General features: G+C 45.0%; 1 protein-coding gene across 2 annotated transcripts in view; it reads right to left on the bottom strand.

Annotated features, from left to right (window-relative positions):
* Positions 1-1,969: 1,969 nt before the first annotated feature.
* The window catches only part of LOC122552213 (dynein light chain Tctex-type 5-like), an 18,562-nt gene continuing 6,748 nt past the window's right edge, over positions 1,970-13,783 (bottom strand). For both annotated transcript variants that reach the window (XM_043694845.1, XM_043694844.1), the window contains exons 2-5: positions 10,749-10,925; positions 9,111-9,224; positions 8,960-9,022; positions 1,970-2,748 (exon numbers count right to left, since the gene is read on the bottom strand). In XM_043694845.1, coding sequence (XP_043550780.1) covers positions 2,401-2,748; positions 8,960-9,022; positions 9,111-9,224; positions 10,749-10,916 — 693 coding nt within the window. In that variant the 5' untranslated portion in view covers positions 10,917-10,925 and the 3' untranslated portion in view covers positions 1,970-2,400. The remainder of the gene's footprint in view (positions 2,749-8,959; positions 9,023-9,110; positions 9,225-10,748; positions 10,926-13,783) is intronic.

Below are 13,783 nucleotides of genomic sequence, written 5' to 3'. Positions count from 1 at the left end.
TCCCTCCTCCCTACCTTTTATCTTAGCCTGCTTGGCACACCCTCCTCATTCCTGAAGAAGGGCTTATGCCCGAAACGTCGATTCTCCTGCTCCTTTGATGCTGCCTGACCTGCTGCACTTTTCTAGCAACACATTTTTAAGCTCTGATCTCCAGCATCTGCAGTCCTCACTATCTCCTACATGACAACACTGACTATACTTTAAAACCAAATGTCATTGCCTGAAGGACCATAGGACATACAGAGGTGGTGCTTTAGCAATCAAACAAATGGCTTTCTTTCTTTTACGATGAACCCTAACAGTGTCCAAAGCTTGTTTGGCAGCTTAACCAAAAGCTGTTTGCTTTGAAATGTTTTCGTTTGGCTACGAGTTACCCCAGGGTGACCGGTTGCCATGAGAACAATTGACACAATGTGGCCTGACACTTCCACCTCAGTCAATGAAAAAGCAGGGTCACAGCTGACATATCCCAGCATGCCTGACTTTACAACCATGCAGCCTGCTCACTCCAATTGGTATTCGGGAACCTCCAGCAACAGAGGTCATGCAGGACCTGAGGACCATTCGTAACAAAACACCCACCCACCCAGCCACAGCAACCTGCTCCAAAGCTGTGTCTTGGAGTGCTGTAAGGAATGGGAAAATGCATGTGGTTTTGTCACAGTAACTGGGTGGCTGAAGGCTTTGTACTGGGATCATTGCAATGCATCCCATGGATGTGGTGTTTCGCTTTATGCTTCCTCTCTTCATTCCCTGAAGGCAACACGTTTTCATAAACACCAGATTTCTAATCACCAGTCGCATCCCTAGGCCATGTTCTTCACTTGTAAGCTGTGATGTTCATCTAATTAGACTTCAGACAGCAACGAACCAGGCCTTTCAGCCCAATCATACAGGGGTTATCTTCCATGCAAGCAACAATCCTGACTTCTCAATCCTACCCTTGATCCCTTTATCCCATTTGTCTTCAACTGCCCATGTAAAGCAATGCATCAAACTCAATCCTGTTCACATTCAACACTTATAGCTAAGGTGAGGGGGGCAGGTGATCGCTTTACTGGATGAAGATCTCAGATTGACTTTTCCCCCATTCCTAATCCAAGAAATCCTGTTTCCATGGAAGAGCATAGATTAGTAACCAATGAACTTCCTGCTCTCTGTAAACAACTGGATATTCTACCAGAGCCATTAAGACTGTTGAACCTGGTCTGTAGAGTTTGCTCAGATGGGCAGGGGTGCATTGGATGTTAAAACAGACTGCGGACCAGGGTGTGCAAATCATTAAAATGGCATGTACAGAAACTAAAGGAACCTTTATATAGCAAGGTGGGTAGAATATAAGAGGACAGAATTCAAGCCTCAGCATCCTGATAATGTCAAACCTGGAGTTACTGTGGGTCGTTCTGGGCATCGTATTATGAGGTGAGACATTTTGGGTTGTTGTGGAGCTGAAAGTGTGTACTGTACCTTTAAGATACAGTGAAAGTTGAAAAGCTGACAAGCCTATCATGTGAATGACTGCAGGCTCAGAGTGTACTGGATAATTGGAAGATGTAACATTTGAGCTGTAACATAAGATACCTCATCGTTTTCACAGCAGATCGAATTCAACCAATCAGTTTAAATAATGCCTCAAGATACTAAAACCCAATCGAATTTGAATTTTGCTGGTTTGACAACATCAAACCAGTGAGATGATCCAGTGTTTTGGGGTATAAAAAGCAGGCATTTTGGACAGTTAGCCAGAGATAAGAGCACCTACTGCCATACAGACTGCCCGCAATCCTTCTCTCTAAAAGGTACCTTTTTCATATGAAATATCTGTACAGCAGAAGACCAAAGATGACCCACGAAGACACAGAGGAGGATCGGCACAGTTGGCTGGTTTTGAAAATTGATTTTCCATAAAGTTATTAGGGGCTTTATCCGACCAGTATATTGTTATAGAGTGGGAGGTAAATAAATCATTAAGACAAAGGAGGCATACAGTTGTCGATAATTGTTTAATGATCTCTTTTGGAGTTAAAGAATAAAATTATTTCTTTGTCTTTAAGCGGTGAGATTTGGGGTAGATCTCTGTCATTCATACTTTAACAGATTCCGAGGCGAGGTGAACTTTTCTGTGTGTTTGGTTTAAATTAGCAGAAGGGTTTACCCGTGTCATAACAGGGTACACAGAACATGAGCAGACAACACAACATAACGGGTACAGTTCTAGAAGGGGTGCAGAGCAATGAACAGGTGGAGAAAGCAGTTGATAAAGAGTCTCCCTCACACCAAAGGAAAACAATTGTCTCCAGGTACCTCTCAGCACAGCAATTAGATCCCCAGCAATCTCCTCTACTTAACCTAAGCCGATGTAATCCTTCTGATACTGTAAGCCTCCAGCCAAAGAGTTGTTCACTCACAGTACACAGCAAAGATACAGGCCACACAAAACATGGTGCCACACTCAGAGCAATGGGACACAAAGGTGTCTGCATAACTGTCCCAGAGTGCCCGGCTGGTCAACACAGCATCCTCATTTCTCTTCTCGCCCAGTGTTACCATGCACACCAGCTTGTATCTGGGCGGCAGGATCCCTTTCGCAAACGTTTTAATCTCGTCGCTCATTTCTTTCGAGAGCTGACTGGCGAGGGCAGGGCCGTAAGTGATGCCACGAAGCTTGTCAGGCAGGTATTCCTCCAGGAACCCTCGAACTCGGAAGGTGCAAAACTTCTGAGGGGGGTTCGAGGAAAACGGTGGCACCTGGAGAATGGAGAAGCGAGTCCGATGATTAACTTTCTGCTCCATTTAGATATTTCTGTCACTGGATATATTGTTATTATTTCACAGAATGGTAATACAGGATAAATCAGATCCTAAAGCGAAACCTGCCTCAATAAGTTCTTGTTTTATTCTTCTGCTTACCATGGAGAACATATCCACAAGAGGCTGCCAATGTACTTTTAACAAAAGAACATAAAAGTTTATTACATGGAAGAAAACTACAAACTATATTACACTAGACAATACCTATGGAAATGATCTCTCTATAAGCTTCAGAAAGGACAATTAATCCCCTTTACCCCAATATTACCTTTACAGCTAATCAAACCTCTGTGAAGAACTACCCCACCTCCAGGATCAAGATTTTGGCTCGGGTGTAATCAGTTTGCTTTCTGCAAACAAGGCCAACTTTGGAATACTGTGTTCAGTTCTGGTCTCCCTCCCATAGGAAGGATGTTGTAAAACTTGAAAGGGTTCAGAAAAGATTTGCAAGGATGTTACCAGGGTTGGAGGGTTTGAGCTATGGGGAGAGCTGGTGCTGTTTCCCCTGGAGCATCAGAGGCTGAGGGGATGACCTTATCGATGTTTATAAAATCATGAGGGACATGGATAGGGTGAATGGACAAGGTCTTCTCCCCAGGGTAGGGGAATCCAAAACTCGAGGGCATAGGTTTAGGGTGAGAGGAGAAAAATTGAAAAGGGACCTGAAGGACAACTTTTTCACACAGAGGGTGGTACGTGTATGGAATGAGCTGCCAGAGGAAGTGGTGGAGGCTGGTACAATTACAACATTTAGAAGGCATCTAGATGGGTACATGAAAAGGAAGGGTTTAGAGGGAATAGGGACAAATGCTGGCTGATGGGATTAGATTAAGTTAGGATATCTGATTGGCATGGACGAGTTGGACAGTACTACAAAATGGCCTCACTAACGTCCTGTACAATCTTAACATGATGTCCCAACTCCTACACTCAAAGGTCAGGGCAAAGAATGCAAGCATACTAAACGTTTATTTAACCACCCTGTCTATCTGTGATGCAAATTTCAAAGAATTGTGTACCTGAACCCCTCAGTCTCTCTGTTCTGCATCATCATCATTATCATCATCATCATTGGCAGTCCCACACAGACGAGGATGACTCTCTTCCACTCTCAGGGTGAGCCCATAGGAGGCTGTACGGATCAATGAGGCTACCACAGGCTCTGTTACACTTTGAGCAGAAGGTGGTCGAGGGAAGGGGTGGGTGGGGTATTGGGGTGGAAGCGCGCTACTTCTGCTGTTTGCACCCGACTTCTACTTTTTCCCAATGACAAGTCTCAAGGTGCCTCTCCTGCACTTCGGGACAGTCTTGGGCCAGTGAGTCCCAAGTGTCTGTGGGAATGCCGCACTTCACCAGTGAGGCCTTGAGGGTATCAGCTTCCCCTGTCCACCTGGGGCTCACCTGCCATTTTGGAGCTGGGAATAGAGCACCCGCTCAAGAGTCTCGTGTCAGTCACCTGGACGGCACGCTCAGCCCATTGCAGCCGATCAAGAGGGAGGGGATTGGTGTGTGTGTGTGTGTGTGTGCGCGTGCGCGTGTGTGTGTGTGTATGGTGGTCAGTGCCTCAACGCTGGGGATGTTGGCCTGGTCGCGGATGCTGGTGTTGCTACATTGTGTTCCCAGTGGATTGGCAGCATCTTGCAGAGGCAGTGTTGGTGGGACTGCTCCACAGCCTTGAGCTGTCTGCTGTAGGCCGTCCACATCTCAGAGCCATCTAGGAGGGTGGGAACCACCACAGCTCTGTATACCATGGGCTTGGTGTTGGGATCTGGTGTTGTTGTCCTCAGGCACTGTTTTCCTCAGGCAGCTGAAGGCTGTGCTGGCACACTGGAGGCAGTGCTGGATCACTGCATCACTGCTTTGGTTGACAGGACACTGCTAAGTTATTGGAAGTGGTCAATGTTCTCTAAGGCCTACCCATTGACCTTGATGATCAGGGGTCAGCTCTGCAATACCGGTGCAGGTTGGTGGAGGGCCTTTGCCTTGTGGATGTTCACGGTGAGACTCATGCTTTTACATGCCTCTGGAAAGAAGGTGACAATAATCTGGACTTCGCCCTCTGAGATTGCTCACACACACACCCACAAACATCAATCACCGATGACACTGGTTGGGGTGAGTTTGGTTTTGGTTTGAAGGCGGGGGGAGGTTGAATAATTTCCTGCTGGTTCTGTAGCTTAGCCCCACTCCACCGGGGAGCTTGTCGGCAGTGAGGTGAAGTATTGAAGCGAGATAGATCAGGAGCAGTGTTGGAGCAATGACACAGCCCTGCCTGACCCCAGTCTGAACGGGGAATGGGTTGATGGGGAAGCCATTTGTCATGACTTCCATGTCATCGTGGAGAGGCGAAGGATGGGGACAGACTTCATGGTGTAGCCAAAGTGGAGAAGGTGATGCTGTCGAAAGTCTTTGTAAGGTCGGGGGCAGCCATGTACTGGGGGAGGTTCTGTTCTCTGCTTTTCTCCTGCAGCTGTCACATCGTGAAAATCACACCCATTCTGCCCCTCTGTGGCCAGAAGCCATACTGCGATTCCAGGAGTTCCTCAGCCACAGGGAGGACACAGTTGAGGAGAACCTTGACGATGACTTTTCCAATGGCCAACAGCGGGGAGATTCCCCTGTAGTTACCACAGATGAACATGTTCCTTTTATGGAAATACTCATGACGGTGACATCTCGGAGCTCTCCTGGGATGCTCCCCTCCTTCTAGATAAGGCAGACGAGGGCATGTAGCTGCTCTGGGAGCTCTGTGCCTCCGCACTTCAATGCCTCAGCAGGAATACTGTCTGCTCCAGCTGCCTTGTTCTTAAGCCGGTGGAAGGCCTTCCCTACTTCTTTCAGGGCTGGGGTGTTGCTGAGCTCGTGGTATCTAGCCTGCTGTGGAATGCATTCAAGGGTCTTCAGATTGATGACAGACCCTTGGATGAGGAGGTCTCTGAGATGCTCCCCAGTGTTATTTGATGGCCTCTTTACAACAACACTACCCAGCGCCCTGCCATTAATTGTATAAGTCCTGTCCTTGTTGGTATTACCAAAATACAAAACCTCACATTTATCCAAATTAAACTCCATCTGCATGTCCCCAGCTCATTGACCCCATCGCTCAGGATCTCTTTGTGGTGGAGTGTCTACAGTGCAGGTAGAGGCCTTTTGGCTCAATAAGTCTTCATCGACCCTATCTATGTAACAATACATTTACCATAGTTAACCCACCTAGCCTGGACACTATGGGCATTAGCATGGCCAATCCACCTAACCCATACATCTTTGAACTGTGGGAGGAAGCCAGAGCTACCGGAGGAAACCCACGCAGATACGGGGAGAATGTGCAAACCTCACACAGACAGGTTGGAATCGAACTTGGGTCCCTGGCACTATGAGGCAGCAGTACTAACCACTGAGCAAGCATGTGCTAAAATGGAGATTGAGGTAATTAGCATCCATGATCTAACTGAATGATGGAATTAACTCAAAGAGCTGAATGGTTTATTCTTGTTCCTCTTTCCATTTTCCTGTTCACCAGGTGAGAGATGATGAATTAAATTAAATGATTTCGTTTCTCCTTAGTTTCTTACAGTGTCTTAGTGGCACTGTTGCCTCAGAGAGTCAGCAGTTGTGGTTACCAATCCCACAGAGACTTCAGAATCAGTCAATTATTATAGCGGTGAAGGAAGCCATTCAGCCCATCAATTATCTCGTGCCAATTTCCTGCCTTTGCCTCATATCCACAGCGCAGTGGCCCAGTGATTAGCCCTGCTGCCTCACAGCGCCAGGCTCCCAGGTTTGATTCCACCCTCGGGCAACTGTGTGGAGTTTGCACATTTTCCCCGTGTCTGCGTGGGTTTCCTCCAGGTGTTCCAGTTTCCTCCCACTGTCCAAAGATGTGTAGGTAGGTGGATTGCCAATGTTAAATTGATCATAGTGTGCAGGCTGGATAGACTAGTCATGGAAAATATAGGGTAGGGGAATGGGTCTAGGTGGAATGCTGTTCAGAGGGTCAGTGTGGACTTGATGGGCCAAGTGGCCTGCTTCCACACTGTAGGGATTCTGTGATCCTATCCACCGCATTTCTAGACAGTAAACTCCATTCCCTCACTACTCGCTGTGTGAAGAAGATTTTCTCACATCACCTTTGCTTCATCTGAACATCCCGTTAAATCTGTATCCTCTTGTTCTTTCCTCTTTTCTGAACGAGAACAGCTTTTCCTTATCTCCTCTACCCAACCTCGATCAAATCTCCTCTCAGCTTTGTTTTCTCCAAGGAGAAGGGTTCCAATGTCTTCAATCTATCCTCGTCAATGAAGGTTCCAATTTCTGGATCCGTTCTCGAAATTGTTTCTGCACCCTCCCCAAAGCGTTCACATCGTTCCTACCTGAGCACAGGCTAATAGACTTACTTGATCATGAGAGCTCTCCAACAACAGCACAATAAAACAGAAACAAAAATTGGAAAAGCTCAGCAGGTCTGGCAGCATCTGTGAAGGGAAATCAAACCAAACACAAGAACCTAGCAGAAGGTAGAGGTTGGGGGGGGTGTAGTTGAAGGCCAAAGGCATCCAGAGATACATTCACCCAAACTTAATGTTTCCAGTCCGGTGATCCTTCCTCAGAACTGATGGTAACTCAAAAAAAGTTGTTTCTGATGCAGGCGATAGGGTGGGAGAAGGGAATAAGGAGTAAACATTAGGTGCAGGTAGAGCTCAAAGAGAGAGAACAGTTGGACAGACAAAGGAGTGGATAACAATCTAGACAGGAGAATGAAAAGCTACAAACAACAGGTTACCTGGTTGTTGTCAGATTGCTGCTTGTGGGAGTTATTATATATTTTGCTACCTCGTTTCTGAAACTACAATGGTGATTATAATTCACAAAAGTGAGTTCACAAAAATTCACTGTTTGTACAGCATCTTGGGACATCTAGTGGTCATTAAAAAAATGCTTTGCAAATGCAACTTTTTCGTTCTTTCCAGAAACTTAGCAGCTAATGTTGACGGAAAAAGGGAAGCCAATTTGTACACAGTAAAATCCCACAAACAGCAATGAGGTGATGAGGAAATTATCCATCTTCACATGGTGTATGAGGGATAAATATTGGCCAGGATGTGAAGGCGGAGTTCTCCTGCTCCCCTTCCATTAGCACTATGGGATGTTTTTAGCAGGCAGGGTCTTGGACTAATGTGTCATTTCAAAGTCAGCACTTCCAGCAATGCAGCAATCCATCAGTTCGGGGTCAGTTAGCTCAGTTGGTTGGTCTGTGATATAGAACGATGCACAGGTTCAATGCCCGCACCAACTGAGATTACCATGAAGGATTCTCCTTCCCAACCTCTCCCCTCGCCTGAGGCATGGTGACCCTTAGGTTAAACAGCACCAGTTTGTCTCTCTTATGAGAGAATAGCCTTCTGGGACTATGGCAACTTTAGCTTTACTCCTTCAGCACAACAATGGAACACCAACCTTGAGTTAAGTCCTAGTGTGGGATTTGAACCCAAAACTTTGTGTTTCAAAGGCATCCTCTGAAATACAACTGGCTTTGTCTCTTTTCAAAGAGCATCTGGAATGCACTCACACCCGTGTTTCTCAACATCCCAATCAGAATGCCTGGATTCTGCAGTGCTGTTGTCACGTTGGGGTTCCATGTATCTCCCAGAGAGGGAGAGGTAGTCACAGGAGGACTCATCACCCCAGAACCTGCATCGCCTGTAGGGTTACCAACCTCCAGGATTGACCTGGATTATCCAGGACTCATGACACATTTTCTGGACATTGTCTTGAGCAAAAACTGAAAAAAGAATAAGGGCATTGGAATAAATTGGGTCTGTTTTCCACCATGTCAATTTATGGAGCTGGGTGGGGTGGGGGGGGGGCATAGTAGAAAAGGCTGTTGTTCAGCAATCGAATTTGGCAAGGAAGTATCTTTGTGTTTCCTGATTGGTTGGGGTACTGTGAGGTATAAGTAACCAAATACAAGAACCTAGCAGAAGATAGATGCTGGGGGTTGCAGTTGGAAGCCAAAGGTCATTTATCAAGACATCCAGTGATACATCCACCCAAACTTGGCAATCCTGACAAAACAGTTAATCTATCAGCAGTGACAAAAGCAATGGAGGATTGCCACACTCTTATTGAGGGAGAGAATATTACAGACCTGTTCGTTTATAATCTTGGTAACCGTTGGTATCTTTGCAGCTCGCTTCAAAGCTGTTCTCTCCTTCCAACATAAAAGCAATTTTAAAACAAAAGTTAGTTTCGTGCTTTGACAGTGAATTTGGAATTCTTTAACTTCAAACTTCAATCACCTTTAAATTCTTTGTTAGTCTCCTGGCAACGACAATCCCACTGAAGGTGAATGCGGGAGGGCGTGTCACACTTAAAACATTCCCCAGTGGCACTCCCCCTTTCACTCCTCCAACCTGCAATAGAGAGTTAGAGGGAGTTAAGGAACTAATGTCAAGTGCATTTTTGAAGTGTGGTGAGGGGTAAGTGCGAGAGTCTCGCACTATAGACCCCTCTATTAATGGGAGAGTTTATATCTTTAACCAGACCAGTTTCGAAAGTCAAGTTATTCAGTGATGAAAAGATTTGTTAATCCAAATAAGAGAGGGACAGAGGTGATGGCATTGCAGTCATGTCACTGGACTAGTAATCCAGAACCTTAAACTAATGTTCTGAGAGCATGTGGTGCTGTGGTGGTGTCTCTACCTCTCAGCCAGGTGGCCTAGGTTCAAATCCTGTCTACTCCAGAGGTGTGTAATAACATCTCAGAACAGCTTGCTCAGGAAATATCTCAAGTAAATAAGAACCAGGCATCTGGTGTAAGGATATGGGGTTGGCCATTTTGGACTGAGCTGAAGAGAAATGTCCTCACCCAGAGAGTTATGAGCAGGTGGAATTCTCTACCACAGAATGCCATAACATTGATTGTTTTCAACAAGAGGTTAGATATTGTTATTTGGACTAAAGGGGACAAGAAGTGAAGGGAGAGAAATGGGAAGAGGGGAGTGAGTTGGATGATTAGCCATGATCTTTTTGAATGGTGGAGCAGGATTGAAGGGCCAAATGGCCTACTCCTGCTCCTGTTTCTCTGTTAGGAAAAGCTGTTTCCATTGCAGATTCTGTTGTCACAAGTTTTTATGCCATGGGATATGTTTTGGATTTGATACAAACTGGTAGAGGAGAAGGCAAAGTGAAGAACCCATCTTCGGGCTGATGCTTCAAAGTCATACTACTACAAGATGCTATGATACATGCTAATCTTATACCAAGCTCTGTTTTATAGTTACAATACATAATTACTAATCTGTCTTCTTGGAGTTTTCACATCAATATGCTCTCTTTGTCTCTTTCAGGTCGTCACACATTCTAACGTACTTCTTCCAATGTTCTTGCCAGACCTTTCTAACTCCACCCACACTGTGATATTTATACCCAACAATAATACAAAGGTTACATCGGTTGCTCTTGCCCTTACAGAGACACGTCTTAAATAGTTAGCAAAAGGAATAAAGAATTGAGAATCATTTATTTTCTGACTGGAATGCATTGCTTAAAATGGCAGATGAAGTGAATTCAATAGTAGCTTTCCATCTGTACTTGATAAGAAGGAATTTGCAGCATATAGACGAAGGATCCGGAAATGAGAAAGTCAATTTCTCCATCACGAGTCAGCACAGGTGCATTGGGCCAAATGGCCTCCATCTGTGCTGTCTGATTCGGAATATGTGCCATGCTCAGATAGTGAGAGAACGTCAGCCTGAGACTGCTAGTCTGAACGTCTGTGAAGCAAGAGTGGGATTAGCACCAAGCCGGGATTAGTTTGAATGATGTGAGAACATTAGGGAAAGAAAAGCATGACCAATACATTATAATTGAATGGAGCCATTGATGTTTTTCTCATGTTCTGACTGCATCTTAGCTACATTGTGATTTTTTTTTACCTCTGTTGTTGCTGCTTTACATGTTGAAGTAAGGCTATTGGTTCTTGCTTTACTTGAGATAGACGTTCGTTTCTCCTTGCCTCTGGCGAGAACTGAGCTCTCACTCCTTCTTTTGTCCATGCTGAGCTGTGTGAAACTCAGCAAACTAACGACTGGATCTTTGCTCATAACTTGTTCCTGCAACAGAAGAAACATAGCATTCAGCATCCCCATCATACTTACTCAGTACTCTATTGTTACACCTGTGATGATGCTGTTGCTTTTAGAGGTGTGTTTTGTCCTAGTTTGTGTTAAGAGAGAGATTGAACGAGAGCAATCTGTGCTAACATAAACAGCCTGTGAGACGTTGGGTTTTATTTTAAGAAGTTGGAACAATAGAAGCAGCCTGGATGGGTGTGGCCAGCTCTTAGAGGCCAGGATTGCTTCTTTTTTTTTCAACTTCTGGGTTCAGCAGAAGCTGCTGGAGGTTTTAAGAAGTAAAAGCTATTTTGTCCCCTCTCTTGATTACAAATGGAAGCCAGGGTTTCTCTTTCTCTGTCAGATGTTACATGAGAGCTTTCTGAATTTGTCCTTTTGCCTAAGGGGTCTGGTTATGGGATGTTACTGTGTTGGAACAGTTAATTAGTAATAGTTACTAATTATTCTGTTAAGCTTTCCAGTAGAGTTAAGGTAACTTAAGTTCTTATTTCTTTTGCTCTATTTTAGCTATAGTATTTGAATAAAATGTGGTTTGCTTAACATTGAGTATTTTGACCAGCCACGTTGGAACTTTAATTTGCCGTTATAAAAAGAAAAAGATAGGGTTGAGGTGACCACTTTAAAATATTTTGAGGGGGTCTGGTCTGGTCCATAACATACCTATTATGTGTGTTGATCTGCAGGAGTTGACTGAATGGTTGTTTAACTTAGAGAGATCGTTGTTTCAAACTCCTCATACAGGTTGACAACAAGTCGCCTTTATATAGTGCCTTTAATGTAGTGAAACAGCCCAAGGTGCTCCACAGCAGCATATAAAGCAATTTGTCACACAAAGCCATACAGATATTTACGAGGGCAAATGATCAAAAGCTTAGTCAAAGAGAGAGAGTCAGAGAGTCACATAGCACGGAAACAGACCCATTCGGTCCAACCAGTCCATGCTGACCATAATCCCAAACTAAACTAGTGACACCTGCTTGCATCTGGCCCATATCCCTCCAAATATTTGTTCTTCATGCCCTTATCCAAATGTCTTTCAAATGTTGTGACTGTACCCACATTCACCACTCCTCTGGAAGTTCATCCCACACACTAATCACAGTCAATATTAAAAACAATTTGCCCCTCATATCTTTTGTAAATCTTTCTCCTCTCCTTAAAATATGCCCCCTGGTCTTGAAAACCCCCACCCTAGGGAAAAGACACCTGCCATTCACCTTCTTTATACCCCTCATGACTTTATAAACCTCCATAAGGTCACCTCCTATGCTTCAGTGAAAAAAGTCCCAACTGATTTAGTCTCTCCTTGTAGCTCAATCCCTCCATTCCTGGCAACATCCTGGTAAGTCTTTTCTGAATCCTTTACAGCTTAATAGTATCCTTCCTGTAACAGGGTATCAAAACTGGACACTGTAGTGGGCAACATGATGGCTAATCGACTCAGTGGTTAGCACTGCTGCCTCACAGCACCAAGGACTCGGGTTAGATTCCAGCCTCAGGTGACTGTCTGTGTGGAGTTTGCACATTCTCCCCATGTCTGACTGGGTCTTCTCTGGTTTCTTCCCACTGTCCAAAGATGTGCAGGTTAGGTGGATTGGCCATGGGAAATGCAGGGTTAGAGATAGAGGGTGGGTCTGGGTGGGATGCTCTTTGGAGGGTCAGTATGGACTGAGTGGCCTGCTTCGACACTGTAGGGATTATATGATACTCCAATGTCCTATACAACCTCAATATGATGTCCCAAATTGTACACTCAAAATTCTGAGCAATCTATCGGGAAGGTTTTTCATGTAATGAAACAAACGGATTGGTTAAAGTGTCAGAAATAAGAGTGATGAACTTAGAGCATGGATCAGTACTTGGGACTACGATTTTATGGCCATAACGGAGACGTGGGTTTCACAGGGGCAGGAATGGTTGCTTGATGTTCCAGGGTTTAGAACGTTTAAAAAGAACAGGGAGGGGGGGAAAAGAAGAGGAGGTGTAGCATGGCTAATCAGAGAGTGTGTCACAGCTCCAGAAACCAAGGTTGTCAAGGAAGGTTTGTATGGGTGGAAGTTAGGAACAGCAAAGGAGCAGCCACTTCTTTGGAAGTTTTCTACAGACCCTGTAATGGCAGTAGGGAGATCGAAGAACTCATAGGCTGGCAGATTTTGGAAAAATGCAGATGTAGCAGGGTTGTATTTATGGGTGATTTCAACCTTCCCAATATCGACTGGAACCTCCTTAGTGCAGATGGTTTGGATGGAGCTGTTTTTGTCAGGTATGTTCAGGAGGGTTTCCTTACTCAGTATGTAGACAGGCAGACGAGGGGAGAGACCATTTTGGATTTGGTGCTCGGCAATGAGCCAGGACAAGTGTCAGATCTCGTGGTGGGAGAACACTTTGGTGACAGTGATCATAACTGCCTGACATTTATCATAGCCATGGAGAGGGAAAGGAGCAGTTACCATGGGATGACATTTAATTGGGGAAAAGGAAATTATGATGCTATCAGACAGGATTTGGGAAGTACAGATTGGGAGCAATTGTTCCACAGAAAGGGCACAGCAGACATGTGGAGACTGTTTAAGGAGCAGTTGTGAGTAATGCACAAATTTGTTCCTCTGAGACAAGCAAGAAGGGGTAAGATGAAGGAGCCTTAGATGACAAGAACAGAGGAGCTTCTCGTTAAAAAGAAGGCAGCTTACGTAAAGTGGAGGAAGCAAGGGTTTAGCACAGCTTTAGAGGATTACAGGCTTGCTAGAAAGGAGCTCAGAAATGGACTGGGGAGAGCCAGGAGGAGCAGGAAAAAGGGAGGATTAGGGAGAACCAAAGGCATTTTACTCATACGTGAG

The sequence above is a fragment of the Chiloscyllium plagiosum genome, chromosome 8, assembly GCF_004010195.1.
Source record: "Chiloscyllium plagiosum isolate BGI_BamShark_2017 chromosome 8, ASM401019v2, whole genome shotgun sequence".
Taxonomy (NCBI): Eukaryota; Metazoa; Chordata; class Chondrichthyes; order Orectolobiformes; family Hemiscylliidae; genus Chiloscyllium; species Chiloscyllium plagiosum.
The sequence above is the reverse complement of the archived record's forward strand: the minus strand, read 5'-3'. Positions and strand labels throughout refer to the sequence as shown.